General features: G+C 40.1%; 1 protein-coding gene across 5 annotated transcripts in view; it reads right to left on the reverse strand.

The window, feature by feature from the left end:
* Positions 1-17,535: 17,535 nt before the first annotated feature.
* LOC129727663 (uncharacterized) overlaps positions 17,536-19,329 on the reverse strand; it is a 52,243-nt gene continuing 50,449 nt past the window's right edge. For all 5 annotated transcript variants that reach the window (XM_055685833.1, XM_055685920.1, XM_055685743.1 and 2 more), the window contains 3 exons: positions 19,086-19,277; positions 18,764-19,027; positions 17,536-18,692 (listed from right to left, as the gene is read on the reverse strand). In XM_055685833.1, coding sequence (XP_055541808.1) covers positions 18,282-18,692; positions 18,764-19,027; positions 19,086-19,277 — 867 coding nt within the window. In that variant the 3' untranslated portion in view covers positions 17,536-18,281. The remainder of the gene's footprint in view (positions 18,693-18,763; positions 19,028-19,085; positions 19,278-19,329) is intronic.

Genomic DNA, 19,329 nt, shown 5'->3' on the forward strand with positions numbered 1-19,329 from the left:
CTAGTGCGCTAGTGCGCTACATTTAGCGCAATGGATATAGATCCCTCGCCTCCCGTGCCACCATCCCGAACCCCCCTGACCCTGACCCTTCTGTTACCCCCTCCCCTGTTCATTCTCCAGTCCCCCCTCGCCCCAGGCTTTACCCGGACGGATCTCAACAGGGCAGCTATACTGTTTATTTTCGTCCAAAGGCAGGAGTGAATTCAAAGCGATTAAACATACTGCAAATTGCTAAAGACCTGACGAAGGGGTACAAGGCCGTGACCGAAATTTCCAAGGTCCGACCTAACAAGCTCCGTGTCGTGGTCAGTGATCTGGCACAGGCCAATGCTATCGCTTGCTCTGAGCTCTTCACACGCGAGTATCGCGTCTACATACCCGCACGAGACGTGGAGATCGACGGTGTCATAACCGATTCGAGTCTGTCTGTCGAGTGTATCCTAAAAAGCGCAACCGGTTGCTTCAAAAATACCGAAACACAGGCGAAGATTTTGGATTGTAAGCAATTGCGGTCCATGTCTCTCGTCGGCGGTAAAAAAGTTTACACTCCGTCAGACTCGTTTCGCGTTACGTTTGCCGGATCTGCACTCCCTAGCCACGTCTCGATCGACCGGGTTCGTCTGCCTGTGCGATTGTATGTACCCCGTGTTATGAATTGCACCAATTGCAAGCAGTTAGGCCACACAGCCGCCTACTGCTGCAATAAGGCACGATGTAGCAAGTGTGGGGAGACTCATGCGGAAGATTCTTGCAGTGTTAATGCTGAAAAATGTATTCACTGTGGGGAAAACCAGCATGAGCTCTCCACATGCCCGGTGTACATGCAGCGCAGAGATAAAATCAAGCGGTCACTTAAGGAGCGTTCAAAGCGTTCTTACGTTGAGATGCTGAAGAAGACCGTGATCACTTCTACCATAACATCGAACCCCTTTGATCTGTTGCCCTCTGATGAAACCGATTCTGACGATTCATCAGCGGGAACATCTTATGCCAATCCTGGGGAGTCTAGGAAGAGGAAAAATGTTTCTTCTCCTAAACTTCCCCGTAAAGGTCCTAAGATTTCCCAAAGTGTAATGAAAAGTACGAACAAACCAAACAGTGCTGCGGAAAAACCGAAGCAAACTCCTCCTGGGCTTGCAAATTCAAAGTCCCAGAAGGAGTTCCCAGCACTGCCAGGAACATCTAAAACCCCAGTTGTTCCTTTTGCACATCCAGTTGATGAAACAAACTCTGGATTAGTGAAGTTTTCTGACATTGTGGACTGGATTTTTGAAAATTTCAATGTACCCGATCCAATTAAAATTTTTCTTACAGCATTCCTCCCAACAGTTAGATCATTTTTGAAGCAGTTGACTGCCCAATGGCCCCTCCTTGCAGCGATTGTATCCTTCGATGCCTAATTCAACTGCGTATATGAAGGATTCTATCTCTGTCTTACAGTGGAATTGTAGAAGTATTTTACCAAAAATTGATTCGTTTAAAGTTTTGATAAATAAAAACAAATGCGATGCATTTTCCCTTTGTGAAACTTGGCTTACTTCAAATATTGATCTCAACTTCCATGATTTTAATATTATTCGCCTTGATCGAGACACCCCATATGGAGGAGTACTTTTAGGGATTAAAAAGTGCTATTCTTTCTATCGTATTAACCTCCCCTCGATTCCAGGCATCGAAGTTGTCGCATGTCAAATGACAATACAAGGTAAAGAGCTTTGTTTTGCCTCAATATATATTCCTCCCAGAGCACAGGTTGGGCAACGGTTGCTCTTTGATTTAATAGAACTTCTTCCCTCGCCACGTTTGATTTTGGGAGACTTCAACTCTCATGGCGTGGCTTGGGGTTCCCCATACAATGATAACCGCTCCTTTTTAATCTATAACCTTTGCGATGACTTCGACATGACTATTTTAAACAACGGTGAAATGACACGTATCCCGAAACCTCCAGCGCGCCCAAGCGCTTTGGATCTATCCTTATGTTCGACGTCGCTACGGTTGGATTGCACATGGAAGGTAATCCTTGATCCTCACGGTAGCGACCATTTGCCTATTCTTATTTCAATTAATAACGGGTCAACTCGCATGCGACCAATTGACATTCCGTATGACCTCACACGGAATGTCGATTGGAAGTTATACGAGGAAATGATTTCAAAAGCGGTCGAGTCGATTCAACATCATCCACCACTTGAAGAATACAACCTCCTCGCGGGCTTGATTCTCGACGCCGCGTTGCAAGCCCAAACGAAGAAATATCCCGGCGTAACGATCAAAGAACGGCCTCCCACTCCGTGGTGGGACCAAGAGTGCTCCGATGTCTACACGCAAAGATCCGACGCGTTTAAGGCCTACCAGAAGGGAGGTATACCTGGCGACTATTTACGGTATTCGGAGTTTAATACCAAGCTTAAAAGTTTGGCTAAAGCAAAGAAACGCGGATATTGGCGTCGGTTCGTGAACGAGACGTCGAGGGAGACATCGATGAGCACTCTTTGGAACACAGCCCGAAGAATGCGGAATCGCGTAACGGTCAACGAAAGCGAGGAGTCTTCAAGTCGGTGGATATTTGATTTTGTCAGGAAAGTATGTCCGGACTCTGTTCCTGAGCAAAACATTGTTCGCGATGCGTCTCCGGGCCACGACGCGATAGAATCACCTTTTACGATGGCAGAATTTTCAGTTGCCCTCCTGTCCTGTAACAATAACGCGCCTGGGTTAGATAGAATCAAATTCAACTTGTTGAAGAATCTACCCGGCAATGCCAAGAGGCGCTTGTTGAACTTGTTCAATAAGTTCCTGGAGCAAAACATTGTACCGCAGGATTGGAGGCAAGTGAAGGTGATCGCCATCCAAAAACCAGGGAAACCAGCTTCTGATCACAACTCTTATAGGCCGATTGCAATGCTATCCTGTTTCCGGAAATTGATGGAAAAAATGATACTCCGTCGTTTAGACCATTGGGTCGAATCAAATGGTCTACTATCAGATACTCAATTTGGCTTCCGCCGTGCCAAAGGGACGAATGATTGTCTTGCGTTGCTTTCAACAGATATTCAGCTGGCGTATGCTCGCAAAGAACAAATGGCGTCTGCGTTCTTGGACATTAAGGGGGCTTTTGATTCCGTTTCTATTGACATTCTTTCGGGTAAACTTCACCGACAAGGATTTTCTCCAATTTTGAACAATTTTTTGCACAATTTGTTGTCCGAAAAGCACATGCATTTTACGCACGGCGATTTGGCAACTTTTCGCATTAGCTACATGGGTCTTCCCCAGGGCTCATGTTTAAGCCCCCTTCTTTACAACTTTTATGTAAAAGACATCGACGAATGTCTGGCAAACTCATGCACGATAAGACAACTTGCAGACGACAGTGTAATCTCTGTTACAGGAGCCAAAGCTGCCGATTTGCAAGGACCATTGCAAGATACCTTGGACAATTTGTCTGCTTGGGCTTTACAGCTAGGTATCGAATTCTCTCCGGAGAAGACTGAGATAGTAGTTTTTTCTAGGAAGCATGAACCTGCTCAGCTTCAAACACAATTAATGGGTAAAACGATTTCTCAGGTTTTGGTACACAAATATCTTGGTGTCTGGTTCGACTCTAAAGGCACCTGGGGTTGTCACGTGAGGTATCTGATGAAAAAATGTCAACAAAGAGTGAATTTTCTTCGTACAATAACCGGACAATGGTGGGGAGCCCACCCAGGAGACCTTATAAGGCTTTACCAAACAACGATACTGTCTGTTATTGAGTACGGGTGTTTATGCTTCCGCTCCGCAGCAAACACACATTTGATCAAACTGGAGCGAATACAATATCGTTGTTTGCGTATCGCCTTGGGTTGCATGCAATCGACCCATACGATGAGTTTGGAGATCTTAGCTGGAGTACTACCATTGAAAACCGCTTTTGGAGCCTGTCTTCTCGTTTTCTTATCAAATGTGAGGTCTTGAACCGTCCCGTGATTGAAAATTTTGAAAGGTTAATCGAACTTAATTCTCAAACCCGTTTTATGACATTGTATTTCAATCACATGTCCCAAAATATTAACCCTTCTTCGAATATTCCAAATCGTGTCGACTTATCAAATACTTCTGATTCCACTGTGTTTTTCGACACATCCATGATAGAAGAAACTCGTGGAATCCCGGATCATTTACGCGTGCAGCAGATCCCTAAAATTTTCTCCAATAAGTATCGAAACATCAACTGCAACAATATGTTCTACACTGACGGATCACTTCTTGATGGGTCCACTGGCTTCGGTATCTTCAATAACAATTTAACCGTCTCCCATAAGCTCGATAATCCTGCTTCTGTTTACGTCGCAGAATTAGCTGCAATTCAGTACACCCTAGGGATTATCGAAAAAATGCCCACGGACGATTATTTCATCTTTACGGACAGTCTCAGTTCCATTGAGGCTCTCCGATCGATGAAAGATGTTAAGCACTCTCCGTATTTCCTGGGGAAAATACGGGAACATCTGAATGCTTTATCCGAAAAATCTACTCAGATTACCTTAGCGTGGGTCCCTTCTCACTGCTCGATACCGGGTAATGAGAAAGCGGACTTTTTGGCTAAGGTGGGCGCAACAAACGGTGATATTTATGAAAGACCAATTGCCTTTAATGAATTTTTCGCATTTGTACGTCAGAATACGATCATCAGTTGGCAAAATTCTTGGACCAAGGGGGAACTGGGAAGGTGGTTACATTCCATAATCCCCAAGGTATCGACGAACCCGTGGTTCAAGGGGTTGGATGTAGGTCGGGATTTCATTTGCGTGATGTCCCGGCTTATGTCCAATCACTATAGATTTGACGCGCATCTCCGTCGTGTTGGGCTCGGGAAGAGTGGTATCTGTGCCTGTGGTGAAGGTTATCACGACATAGAGCACGTTGTTTGGTCATGCCCTGTACACCGTGACGCCAGGTCTAGATTAGTAGCTTCCCTGCAGGCTGAAGGTAGGCAGCCGGCTGTTCCTGTTCGTGATGTCTTGGCGAGCCGTGACCTATCCTACATGTCCCTTATATACGTTTTCCTGAAATCCATCCACGCCCCAGTTTAGTCCTATCCCCTTCCGCCTACATCCAACCAAACGACAAGAACACGTTAAGACCCCGGATCCGGAAACAGCAACTAGACCCGCACGATACTCTCAGGCCCCGAGGGAGACAACCCAATATGCCAGTCCGTAATATCTTGGCCCAGCAGCGGAACATATTCAATATGCTGCTTACCTATGGCGATGGAAAACCATCAAACAACAAATCAGTGCTTTTCATGCAAAACATTCTAGCTTAAGTTAGATTTAGTTTCAGCTCGTAGTCGGCAGCGAGGATAAAAAATTTGCTTTTAGTTATTAAGATACTTTAGAAAGTAAGCTACCAGATATAATTGGCGCCGTTAAACATTGAATTGTATTTGTGCCGTGTCAAATAAACTATAGATGAGGAAAAAAAAAAGTAGCCACGTTTTACAATACCCCGATTTCAGCAAACCGTTTATTCTAACAACGGATGCTAGCAATTTCGCTATAGGTGCCGTATTATTGCAAGGACCTATAGGCAAAGATAGACCCGTTGCTTTCGCTTCAAGGACTCTGACGAGGACGGAGGAGAAATATTCAGTAATAGAAAAGGAATTACTTGCTATCTTCTGGGCCTGCAAATATTTTAGACCCTATTTGTTTGGAAAAAAATTCACCCTTTTTACCGATCACAAACCGTTGACCTACATATTTAGCCTCAAAGATCCAAATGACAAGATGATTAGATGGCGCCTCCGCCTAGAAGAATTCGATTATGAGGTGAAATATCGCCCCGGTAAGCAAAACATCGTAGCCGACGGACTGTCCCGTATTAAAACAAGTGAGTTGAATGCTAATGAACTCGAAAATTCGTCCGACGACGCTACTTGCCATTCAGCCGATACGGACGACGGTGAGTTTATAAGTATGACATTGCACCCTATTAACTACTTTTCAAACCAACTGATTTTAAAAACCGGACCGGAAGATAAAAAGGAATACGAACAAGTGTTTCCCAGAGTTCATCGAAGAATAGTGACACGTGCTAATTTCTCAGTTGCTATAATTTATAATATTTTCAAGGAATATTTAGATCCAAAAAGAGTAAACTGCATAATGTGCGACGAAACATTAATTAATACACTGCAAATAGTTTATCGCAATTATTTTAGCAGATGTAAAACATTTCGCATCAAAATAAGTCAGAAAATTTTAACTGATCTCCAAACCGCGGAAGAACAGAATGACGTTATCGAAAGAATTCATACTCGCGCACATAGAGGTATTCCAGAAAATTTAGCCCAATTATGCAGAGAATATTATTTTCCAAATATGAAGAAAAGCGTCAGAAGATTTGTTCTGCTTTGCGAAACTTGTCGGTGCGAGAAGTATGAACGACGACCTTATAAACCTACTTTGGCCGAAACTCCACTGCCGAAACAACCTCTAGGCATTGTACATGTTGACATCTTCATATGCCAACCTAATATCTTATTATCAGCAGTAGATAAACTTTCGAAATACGGTATCTTGATCGCTATCAAGTCCATATCAATACCCGACATTCGCTCTGGATTTACTAAACTTATTTCCACTTTTGGGCTCCCTAAACTTATCGTGACCGATAATGAACCAGCGATGAAATCGGTAGAAGTTCGAGGCATGCTTCACGATTCTGGTGTCGAAGTTTATTACACACCTTCTAATAAAAGTGAAGTTAACGGTAGTGTTGAAAGGTTCCATTCGACAATAAGCGAAATCTATCGCTGCGTACGTGAAAAGCACGAAGAGTTATCCCGAAAAGAAACTTTCCGATTAAGCGTAGGCTATTATAATAACACGATTCATTCTAGCACAGGACTAAAGCCAAGAGAGGTGTTCTACGGACTAAGGGACGGGGAAGATCGACCACTGGATGCTGCGAAAATTTCAGAAAATAGCCGAAAGGTTTACGACGAAGCAATGCTGGCGCTACAGAAAAAACAATCGAAGGACCTTCAGTGGCACAACAAAAACCGAGAGGTTGAACCATGCTTGCAACCCGACGAGACTGTGTATGTGGCACGGCAAGGAATCAAAAGTAAAACCAAAGCAAAGTTCAAACCTTATAAAGTAGTCCACGATTACAGGAAGACCTTCCAGGATAACGCCAGAAGAAAGATTCACAAATCGAAAATTAGAAGAAAGCAAAAAGCCTGAATGTCCATCCATAATCACACTTTATCTTTTCTCATTATAGATGTTCAACTTCATCCTCCTACTCGTCGGACTAGTACAAACCACTCGGACCGAGGTGGTTCTGACTGACTTGACAAGACATCCAGGGATAGTGGCATTCCAGGAACGCGAGGCAAAAATTATCCAAAATCATCATTTACACTTACACGTCATCAAACTAGAGACATTTCAAAGTTGCATAGATAATCTGAAATACACTTTGAAATCTCTCGAATACAGCGACAAAGCTGGAGAATTTCAAGAAATCCTGCAAATAAGAATGAATGGATTATTGGAATCCTTTAGCAAATTACAACCCATTAGACGACATCGACGCGGACTGTTTAACCCACTCGGCTCATTCATAAAACTACTCTCAGGTAACATGGATAACGACGACTTACAAGACATCTACAAAACCTTGAACGAACACGAAACTAAAACTAACGAACTGGTACGTAACAACGGAAGACAAATACGCATTAACAACGACTTTCAGACAAAAATTAATGCAGTAATAGAGCACGTAAATGCTCAGCAAATACTAGTCATGAAAGAAATCTCTGCTCCCAAAAACCATCTTTCGAACGACAGTAATTTATTGTTCAGACAATTATTTCATAAATTGTTATTTAACATCGATACATTAGAAAGACAAACAAGAGAAATATTCGAAAATGTCCAAATGTCAAAACTAGGGATATTACCAACAGCCATGTTGTCAGGAAACGAAACTTTTTTTATACTTAAACTTCTAGAAGAGCAAGAGATAGTAATAACAAACCTTGACCAAGTTTTTGAATACTTAGAAGTACACACATTACACAATGGAACTCACATAATTTTTGCTATCCAAATTCCAAAATTTCTCGAAGGCAAATTCAATTATGTACTATTTGAAGATATACCAGAAAACAACAAAACCATTATAACAAAATTCAAAATAGCAATAGTTGGTAAAAATACAACTTACGTTTTAGAAAAAAAGTGTCAGATAGTAGAGCAGTACAGGGTGTGTACGAGAAAAGACCTCCTGGACATTAACGACGATCAATGCATTGCTAATGCACTTCAAGGCACCGAAGCAGCCTGCGATTTTAAGGAGATCGAAGGCAGAGCAGAAGTCCGACAGATAAACAGTCACACGGTAATTATCAAAAATGCAATAGAGCCGATCAATATAATTTCAGACGAATGCAGCCTAAGCACGAGAAGTATCACTGGAACTGTTATGGTGACTTTCGAAAGGTGCTCTCTGGTCATTAACGGCACGCTGTATAAGGCCGAGGAGACTATGAGCGAAAATAAGTTGACATTAATCCCAATGTTCGGAATTACCTTCCAAGAAACCTCTATACAGAAAGAAGTTGACGTGCACAAATTAAACCTAATGCACATTACGAATCTCAACCACGTCCAACAACTAAAATTACATCAGGAAACCTTCCAAAAGCTATCATTCGGAGGTTTCATTCTGGTTTTATCAATATTAACAATTTTAGCAAAACGTTTATGCAAAACATCCAATCGTAAAACAACTATAGTCACAAACACCTGCGAAGAGGCCCGGTTTCCTCCGGTTTTCATTTCTACAGCCAAAGACAAATCTTATGGAGATTCGGGACGAATCTTTTCAAGGGATGGAATAGTTAACAACGCAACTAACTTCGCACCTCAACGCACCACGTGCAGCAGCGTCAGCAGAAGCAACCAAAGCCCGGCTGGAAGTATGTCGATTGGCAACAACCCGTTAACGTGATCGGCACCTGTTCTGCTTTCATCAGCAAAGGTGCAGACTTCGACCACCGAACCATCGCCACATGGACAGTCTTCGACCACCGAACCATCGCCACATGGAGACACTACCAGGAATGCGAGGTCAGCAGATTAACCAAGTGTGTAGGGCCAGAACAATTAAAATTATCCTCAATAAAGTCAGTCTAGTTTTAGCAGTGAAGTCGAGTAGTTATTTGTTAAAAACGTATCCGTAGCATAAAGTAAGTTAAGTTATGTATATGTCAAAAGTTTTCAACAGCGATATTATCTGTTTCCGAAGAACAATTGGTGTCGCTTTTTATTCGTTTGCTAGCAGTAAGTAATTGATCTTTCATCAAATCAATAATTTCCTAATCATTTACATTACAAACAACATGTAACAATATTCCATAACAATTTCAGCCCAACATCATTAATGCAGAGGATTTGAAAACATAAAAAACATCTCTTCAAAATGAACAACCGCATGTTGTGTGTCCTGCGATGCCGTTTTAAGTCGGGCTTTAATTCGTGATAATGAACGGAAACATTTGTATCGATGTACAGTGCCCAATACATGCAATCGATACAATTTAAATCCTTCGCAGTGTTTGGTGACGGATGATGACGGATTTTCTGGTGTGCGTACTGTACAAAAACATGAGCCACAGTTCACGGGCAACTGTGAACCGGTTGGTTGCCGCATTATATAAAGACACGTGAATGATTTAAAACTTTTATAATGTTTCGATGAAAAATAAATCTATGATTTTGATTGTTCTGAATTTATTTTATTTATTGAGTCAGATTTACAAAAACCAGAAATCATCAAATTTCCAAATTAAGGCAAACTGGGTAACTTGTACTAATTTTCGTTAATTGCTGGTTTGCATAAACAGAGTAGATTCTAATCAGTTTTTGACGTATGACGCCCTTACTCAGAAGTGAGTAACCTTAAAAGTACTCAAATTAGGGTACCTCCACTTTTTTCAAAAATGGGTCATATCTAACTCACTTTAGAGTAACAAATAATGAGCGTGTAAGTTTCCATAGTTTTCCTGCTACTCCTACACCTCGCGATGTACTACGACCACTTTGGTCTGAGGCTGTTGCGGTGGAAGCCAATAGCTTAGATGATAGATATGTATGCGGTCGACATTTTATTACTGGTAATGTACATCAAGACTTTGCAGGTCTGTATTAAAGTTAGTAATCATATCTACAGGCAAACCTGCACGGCCCTACGCCATTCACGACTTAAACTGGATTCCAACTTTATATCTGAAATACCACCTTGAAACGGATGATTCTGCTCTGGCACAACCATCGGAAGTTTCAAAAATTTGTTCGTCGTCTGTAGAACGAAGCAATTTATGGGATGAAAATTCCAACTTTTTGGGAATTACTTCAAATGAAATGGCCTATGGTGAATACATTGAATTGCGAGATGAAAGCTTCAATCAAGAAACGGGAAATATCTTTACGTTAAATACAATGTTTTTACTCGGATTAGGATGCTCATACTATGTAAAACGACTAGGCGGGTCGTTTATGCTCATACTATGTAAAACCTAGATAAAATGAATCGCAAAAATAAATAAATGTAGCAGTTATGTATACTTTCTAATAACGCTTTCAGATATCACAAACATGTTTTGATGTTTGCAGCCTTTCACGTCTTTAGAAAATCCGCTTTGAAAGGACTTATATGCGTCCAAAACTTTATATTCCTGTGGGGGTACTAGTGCGGAACGAAAATCGGTTTTTCAGATATCAAAAAAATTATCATAATCGACCGTTAATGGAAGCACATCCGATTTGAAAAGCAATTTGTATGGATCCAACACTTCCAAGTATTGACACTTTTTCTTTGTATCTTTGGATATCATCCACATGTAAGCTTTGAATTTTCGATGAAAACCCGTGAGAGGACATTGTTAAATAACCTCTTGAATATAATGTGTTTTGAATTAGAAAACAACCAAAATGGCTACCGAGTTGACGTAAGCAGAGTTGTCAAAAGGGTTAGCAAAATATTACGAATTTTCCATTATAGTGACCGCCATTATGGCGCGTAAAAAGCTGGATAGGTTAGAACAAAACTGCATCGCCCGAAGGTAAATAAAGTTACCAGTGTCTGTCAAACTCAAATGCGTGACGTCACCGTGCGATGGTCTATGCGAGAGTTTACCTGTTCATTTGATTGAGACTAAAACTTGGCTGCTCAGCAGTGGGTTGGTTTGGATTGTTCGGAATCCATTTTGTCAAAGTCAAACGAAAACGTATACGTTCAAGGTTCAAGCTTTTAAAACGAGATTGTCTAGTTGATTGTATTTATCGCGTTTTTATCGAATGAATTCTTTCTGAATAAATGCTTTTGAGATCTACTCAACAACAGCTGTCAATCGTCGATAGTTGTAACTATTGCAACCATTTTTAGTATAGCTGTATCTAAACGTCGTAAGTTTTTTATTTATTTCATTTATCTGTACGCAATTATTAATATATAATCAAATTTATTTTAGTAGTGAGATGCGGAAAAAAATTCGTTACGAAGCTACGCTACGAAGAAACTTCACACCACAGGCCTCTGTTGAAGCAGCCAATAATAGCTGCGTTTTCAATAGTTGTGAGTGAACTGACCTTCGCTCGAAGGAAGAAAAATCGACATCAGCTATTTCGTTACTTCATGAAAATCATTTCGTTTGTACAAGTAATGAGAACTTCAGCGAAGACCAATGTGCCAGGGAGAATCGGATCGTCACGAAACTTCAAGAAAAAGTATCTGTTTTGTCGGAACAACTTGGAGATTGGGTGCGATCTGAAAATATTACTTTGAAGGTAATTAATCCTCAACTGCAAATTCTCCGGAGCCATAGGCATGAGTCAGAATTACCTGCTGATCATCGAACGCTTCTTAAAACTCCGAAGGAAGCTTGCAGATCTATACGAATAAAAAACGGAGGCGCCTATATACATTTTGGAGTTAGAGATTCAATTCAATGATCGTTGGAAGTGTATTTCGTGTACATGACATTTGTTCATGTACATACATGAACAAAGGAAACAACAGTGTAAAGTTAAGAAAAACTAAATTATGCAATTAAGAAGAACTCAAAAATTGAGGCTATTTGCTTTGAAAGATTCAAAATATCAATTTGTAAAAAAAACAATTGTTGCTTGACAAATGATAGTTCGATAATCCTAGTCGAGAATATTTATTCACATAACAATTCATACTATTTTGATGGCAAAAGAATCGTAGCATGTGAACCCCTGTTCACAGAACCCTTCGATTCGACAAACTTGAAAATAATTGAATTTTACGAAAGTCAATTAGAGAAGGTATATGGTATATCAACCAATAATATTAGAAAAAAATGTATGTGTCTGCCTGTGACCGGGGAAAAGTACGTTATGTTTCCACTGATTCATCACTGATTAAACAATGATTTGTAATAAATTGATTTGTCACAAATGAAGTTTTGTTTTCACTGATACCAACACAATAAATTTTAAATTATTTCGAACTATCACTAAATCAAGACTAAACCTCTTATAAAGCAAAAGTTAAGCGTCACCTAACTATCATCTTTATTTTTGATTCTACCAGGAATATCAAATAAAGCGTTTGACTCGATCGAAACTACGATCCGCAGGAATCAAGAATAGAGGTGTATGGTACGGTAACAAATGTTCTCCGACAGCATTAAATGTTTTCATTATATTTACTATACTTTGACCCTCCCAGCTAGTCTCGAAGTACGATGCTGGCCTAACAAGCCAGTTGTCGCATGTTCGAATCTCCAGCAATCCAACTCCAACCAACATTACAGTGTTACTATCAATTTAGGTAAATGTTACGTTACAATTTGATAACCTTGAAATGTGCACTATTAATAACAATCGTAACGTACCAATTACATTACCAAAAGGATATTTTGATACATTACAAGTAAAGTATTTTTGTTACATTGCATATACGTTAAATACTGTTGCATAACAATGTTACCTTTGTTTTATGTAACTGTTATGTTGTAATTTCATAACTTTGTAACGTTACAATGTTACCTCTGTGTGACATAACAGCAACATTGTGTTACATTCAGTGTTGACCGGGTAGGGACTTGTTTTTGTTAGGAGAAGTGTCAACAGAGGTACTGTAGAATCCAGATTGAAGGAAGTACATGAATTCTTCTTTTCGGCTTTCACATTCACACTCTTCGGTACGACGCTTACCAGTGTTGCTGAAAATATTTATCAAAGAGCAACCGAAAAATATTATTACTGCGACCACAACTTATACCTTAACATATTATTTTGCACATAATTGTCACTGAAGAAAACCAATTAAGAAGCAGTGCAGAAACGCAATCGCAAGTTCATCCATGTCGTAAACAGAAACAAACAGTGAAAACAAAAATTTACCGATAATATTTGCAGCCAACCGCCTCCAGTAAAAACAAAATTCAACGGTGAGCTAAATAAAATCGACCAGTCAGAGAGGCCTATAGCAGGTATTAGACGAAGTAAATATTTGCTATTTTTGGTACAGATTTTATTTTGTGCAAATAAAATTCGTACCAAAAATAGCAAATATTTGCTTCGTGTAGTGTCCGCTTATCACTTTGACAGAACTTTGGGTGACTTTTCGTTTTTCCTGTCACGTCCTGTTCAAGGTCGCATCCAGTGCGCGCTGTATAGCGCATCAGATGCGCTAAACAGTGCACTAGATGCGACATTGTGTATAAGGTAAAAAATCGAATGTCGCAAGTGTATTTTTTTCGATTTTTGGCTAGAACGGTAATATTATAAGGGCATCCTTAACAGTGCGCTACTATTTAAGTTGTTATGACGACTGTGTACAGCGCGGCTATTTAACGTACCTACCCGTTTTCACACCGGTCGTTGCTATCGTCTTTGTTTGACGTTTCATCCAGCATCAACCTTTAGCAGCGCTGTTACCGGGCTGCAAAATTTGAGAGCGCGATGCTCCCGGAGGCCCGGCTAGTGATGGGAAATATCGCCCAAAACGGACATCGATAACAATCGATAATTCCGGGGCTTTTATCGATATTATCGATAAGTATCGATAATTTGAGTCAACGTTTGCGGTAAAAAAAAAATTTTTCAGATGGTGATGAAAAAAAAACTATTTCAGATGGTGATGAAAACGAAAACTATGACAGATAATTGAGTTGGATAAATTTCCCATGGAAGGGTATCATGTTAGCTTCCTCACAAAAAAATATTACGTCCTTGCGTGCAGCCTCCCGGCAGTTAACCGGAAGATTCGCCATGGCGGACGAAAACATGCGTGTAGCCATGTTTTTAAGCTCTTTCTTCGTTTTTTTATTAATTCCTCCTTCGTTTTCGCGACAAAATTGTTGGAATAGATTTTGCGCTTCAAGTTTTTCCAGAAATTCTCGATGGGAAGCAGGTGGGGAACATTGGGAGGATTCGCCAACTTCGGTACCACATCGATATTCAGCCGCTCCATCTCCTTCAACGAGCGCTTCGAGTAGTTGGCCGACGTCAAATCTGGCCAGAACACCGTGTCTTCGCGCTTATGGTATTTCTTGATGAACGACGCAACTTCCGACAGGCACTTCGTACTATAAATTTCCCCGTTCACGGCCAGCCTGGAGCGAAAGAAGAGCAACTTTGACATCCCTTTCTCACTGATTGTCAGCCACAGCCGCTCCTTCTTGGGGTGCTCACTTCCTTCGTTGGGGAGGTAAAATACGAAGAGCCCTGCTAGTCGTTGCCATACAGGGTGAGATAGGTCTAGTCGTCCAATGCCACTGTCACGTCGCGATTCGCCGGGAAAATCGACTTGACCATCTTATTCAACCGCTGTCACTGCGTCATTGCCTGCAGCTCCGAGACCAGTGGACGGGACTGCCGCTTCCTGCATGTATGTCCATGTTCTCCAGATGCTTTTTCACTGTTTTAGAGCATGCACCAACCTCTCGGCCAAGTGCACGCAGCGATTTAGCCACTTTTCCCTCGGTCTTCCTTTTCAGCATCCTTTGAAGCTTCTTGTCGCTCAGGGTCGTTGGCCGTCCGGAGCCGGGCTTTCTTTCGATGCACTGATCGTTGTCCAATAGTGTCAAGATGTTGTAGATGCATGAACCGGCATACCCGGCATCCACAAAGTGCCGCACGATGTTCGTTTTTGACGCGGCGGGGTACCGTTTTTTAACGCGCACACTTCTGAACGGAGTAGCTTCACTTTTTTCGTCATCACAGTTAGAGTTTGACTAATGGAGCTGTCAATTTTTTTTGTACTAACTCATGGGTTACTATGATTGATGATGCATGAGTAGTTTCGTCGGTGCGATTAAAGGTAAACCCATGAAAAATCGGCAATTTTTGTCCATTTTTTTTACCGCAAACGTTATTCGACAAATGCAATTTTACTATATAGAGACAGACAGAGATGGCCCAAACAGAATGGATACGTTTGCGTTGCGTTGACGTCAATGTGACAGTAAATGTATGGGCTAACTGTCAAATTGCCGCAAACGCAGCCGCAACGTATCCATTGTGTTAAGGCCTTGAATGACAAATCTTACGATACTGCGAATGAGAATTCAAACAACCGGACGAGTTAAACAGTTTGTTTTGGAAAGTCTTCGGGTTTTACGCCGGGAGTGCTTTCTACGGAGTAGTTTCAGGCCGAAGTTCATTTTGAAGGTTGTATAATAAGGGAAATAATTGAAGCAGGCAAAATTCTGTCAATTTTTAAATGGCCAAAACTTCACGAAAAATGAATCAATTCTGACAAAACATGTTTCATTTTACTGGAAAACTGTCCTAGTTTCCTAGTATTACTTGAGAACTGGACGTGACCAAGGGTCACTGGAAATGTTTCGGATTTCCAGAGTGTGTGCCTGCAGTGTACATTTTTGCAACGCGTAGAACTTTTTCTGATATTCTGTTTCACTTAGGTTTATATGTTGTCAATAAATCAGAATTTATTTCGGGTTTATTGGAAGCCGAAGATTGAAAATTCGCCAAAGAATCATCGAGGTATTAATTTATTAAGTATGGGGGTTGATTTTGGCGGTTTTTTTCCCGGTTGGCGGTTGGGTACTAATTTTCTTTGAACTTGCAGCACTCTAGCAGAATTCAGTCGAACATTGATTGTGGGTGTGTAGGTCTTATTAAACCAAGCAACTTTGCAATCTTGCGGTTGAAAAGTTATCTGGATTAACATTTAAAAAGGTCAGATTATTTTCACGCGGATTTTCTCTAAATGGTTATTTATGCAGATTTTCAAATTAACGTGGTTTTTTACGCGCGGTTTATCAAGCGGATTTCTGTATTAACATGTTTTTTTCACGAGGCATGTATCCCCCGCGTAAGAAAACCTAACTGTATTTGAACCTTTTTCTCATGAATCAATATATCTTAGTCAAAATTATCTGAACTTTCCTTCAAAAATATAAAAAAATGAGTTGAAGATCCTACTCTGAAAAACATATAATTTTAAAAACAGAAAATGATTTTAGAAAATATCGGTGATCTCAGATTTTTTAAATGAAGTATTTTAGATAGACAATTTAGTTGCCTAAAACGTTCTATGCGTTGCAAAAATGTACACTTTGACACACACTCTTGAAATCCGAAACATTTTCGGTGTAGGTTGGTCACACCAAGTTCCCAAGTAATACTAATATAATACTGTTTTCCAGTGAAATTGATTCATTTTTCGTAAAGTTCTGGCCATTTAAAATTCGAAAGAATTTTATTTATCTCAATTATTTTGTCTACCCCCTGTATAAACCAGGTCACTTTTTTGGCGCAACAATTTCGTTGATTTGGATTTTTAGTGGAACTGAAAATTGTTTGTTGGGTAACAGATACTTTAAACTTAAACAGTTCCAAGTTAAACTAAACAATTACCAGAGAATTACCAATAAACTGTCGTTATACATGTCCATCATATTATAAAACTTGGCAAGCCAAAGAAAATGCATTTTATTACAATTTCGTATCATTTCTTTTTATGAGATAGTGCAAAAAGTTTGGATATTTTTTTAAAGTTCTAAGTTGTCGAATCCATCTGTTCTTAGGAAACTAAAAACTATAAATATCTTGTTAGTTACCATTATTTCTCAGAAACTCAGTGACACCCGGGGCGAACCTTTACACCACCCCCAACAATGCTAAATCTTGTCGAGTAACAGCACCCAACAAATACCTAGCGGCAAAAGCAACTCCTGGGGTAGGGTAGGTGCGGTAGGTGAGGTCTCCTTCTTTTGGGTCTCCTCCAGTAACCAGCCGCACTGACTTGTGCTCACCCTTATAATATCGATAATTATCGTTAACGTCAAAAAATTAACGATAATATCGATGACCAGCATTTATCGATATTATCGATAAGTTTCCCATCACTAGGCCCGGCTACTATTTCTCTAGCGCGTTTAGCAGCGACCGGTACAGTATGAAGTGATGATAGAGGTGCAAACACTTTTTGTTTACAAATATCTGGGATGTGATCGATAATTGAAAATCATTTATAAAGTTTTGTTTACTGTTTATTTCTTTATCTATGTTCGCTTGTGAAAACAAAAAAAGTTGAATTCGAGAAACACATTTCAAAATTCTTATCAAATATTTCAGTAATTATTTTTCTCTTTTCAAGTCTGAAACTGCATTTAAATGCTAACGTTTCCCATCTACTGATATTTGAATTTGTCAACATTACATATGTACGAATCTGCAGGTTGCTCATCGTTTCACAAAAACAATCGATTTGAGTTGAACCACAGCTCAGTAAGAGTTTTCGCTCGTTTTTTTAAAGTTTTTCATCGTTCAGTTAGATTCGTGTAAAATGAGCAACTATTGATAAACAAAACCTGCCCGGATAAAATAAACATTTTTTATTCAAGCATTGAGCTTCAGTACAATTCAGGAAATAAATCCACCGTACCATGAATAGTATAAAATAATTTGTAAAATTGGGTGTTCATATAACGTTCACTGCGAACCACTTCTACACTATTGCTGCAATTAGAGCCCTCTAGAACAGTAAAAACTGCGAAACTGTTTTCGGATCAACCGACATTCCTAATAGACAACGAACCGATCCGAAATATATCTGGCAAATCGATATCTATGGGACTCTAATCGTAATATAACAGAATAAATAGCGGAAAACAAAAATCAACTTGTACATGAAAGACAAACAAAACAAAATATTAACAGAAAAAATTGGGTAGGGAGCCCTGATCACCCGCGATTGGTCACTGCATTGGTCACTCAACTACGAGTTTTGCTTCGAACGAAACCAGTAGTTGGCGAAGGCACATCCAGTTTATCTAAAGCTGCTTCGGACATCTTCTTATATTTACCAACTAGCTCAGGTAGATCGTACGCAATTGCTATATCTAACTTGTTGATAGGACATCCCCGGAAGTAAGTGCACGTTTCCGAGAGTTTCTTGAACTCATATAGAGGATTCAAGTGGAAGAAATCACGATACACCTCCGGATCTGGCAAATCGTATCGAGAAATATTAGTTAACGTTGATAAACCTTCATAAATATGGTATTGCTGAGGATTTCCTATTATCTGATCCGAAATATATTTTTTATTTGCGAACAGAGTTTTATGATTGTAGTAGGTTGTTAAATAACAATCTACCATTTTGGCATGATTGCGAACACGTACCTGTGGAGAAACATAACAAAAATATTGATAAAGTTACTTTACAAATTAACTGTACGCTCTTGGCAACTTACAGCAAAACGACGTGCACTGGCAATTTTATTTTCAATTCTCTTTTCGATGGCTTGACTTAAATCAAGTAACATGAAACGTTCTTGGGCTTGTAGCAATCGAATAGGAGCTCCTGTTTCAAAGGGATTGGACCAGAGCGACACAGTATACATAACTGGAGGCTGTGCCGAAGACATTAGCGGCGAAATGTTCCAAATAAGGGCTCCCTGGACGCGGAGCAGTTCTTCCGGCTTAACTTGATCTGCCTTATTGAGGAGAATACGAGTCTGTCGAGGAAAAAAAAATGGTTATTGATAGCAAGTGATTGATGTTTTGTAATTATACTTGACATTCTCTTCCTTTCAATTGATCTAGAATGGCTTCGGTTTCTGGGCCTACATCTAGTTTGGAGGGATCGTAGACGAGGAATATAATGTCGGCTCTATCGATAAACCACTGACACGCATCGTTGAACGGAAAATATTGAGAAACTTGTTTTCGCACCTCTAAAATGCCAGGAATCTCAACAATATTGACCTGAAAAATAGAGATTTTTTTTTGATTTTTTCGAACTCTGTATAATCTCCGT

Source organism: Wyeomyia smithii, chromosome 1 (genome assembly GCF_029784165.1).
Source record: "Wyeomyia smithii strain HCP4-BCI-WySm-NY-G18 chromosome 1, ASM2978416v1, whole genome shotgun sequence".
Lineage (NCBI taxonomy): Eukaryota > Metazoa > Arthropoda > Insecta > Diptera > Culicidae > Wyeomyia > Wyeomyia smithii.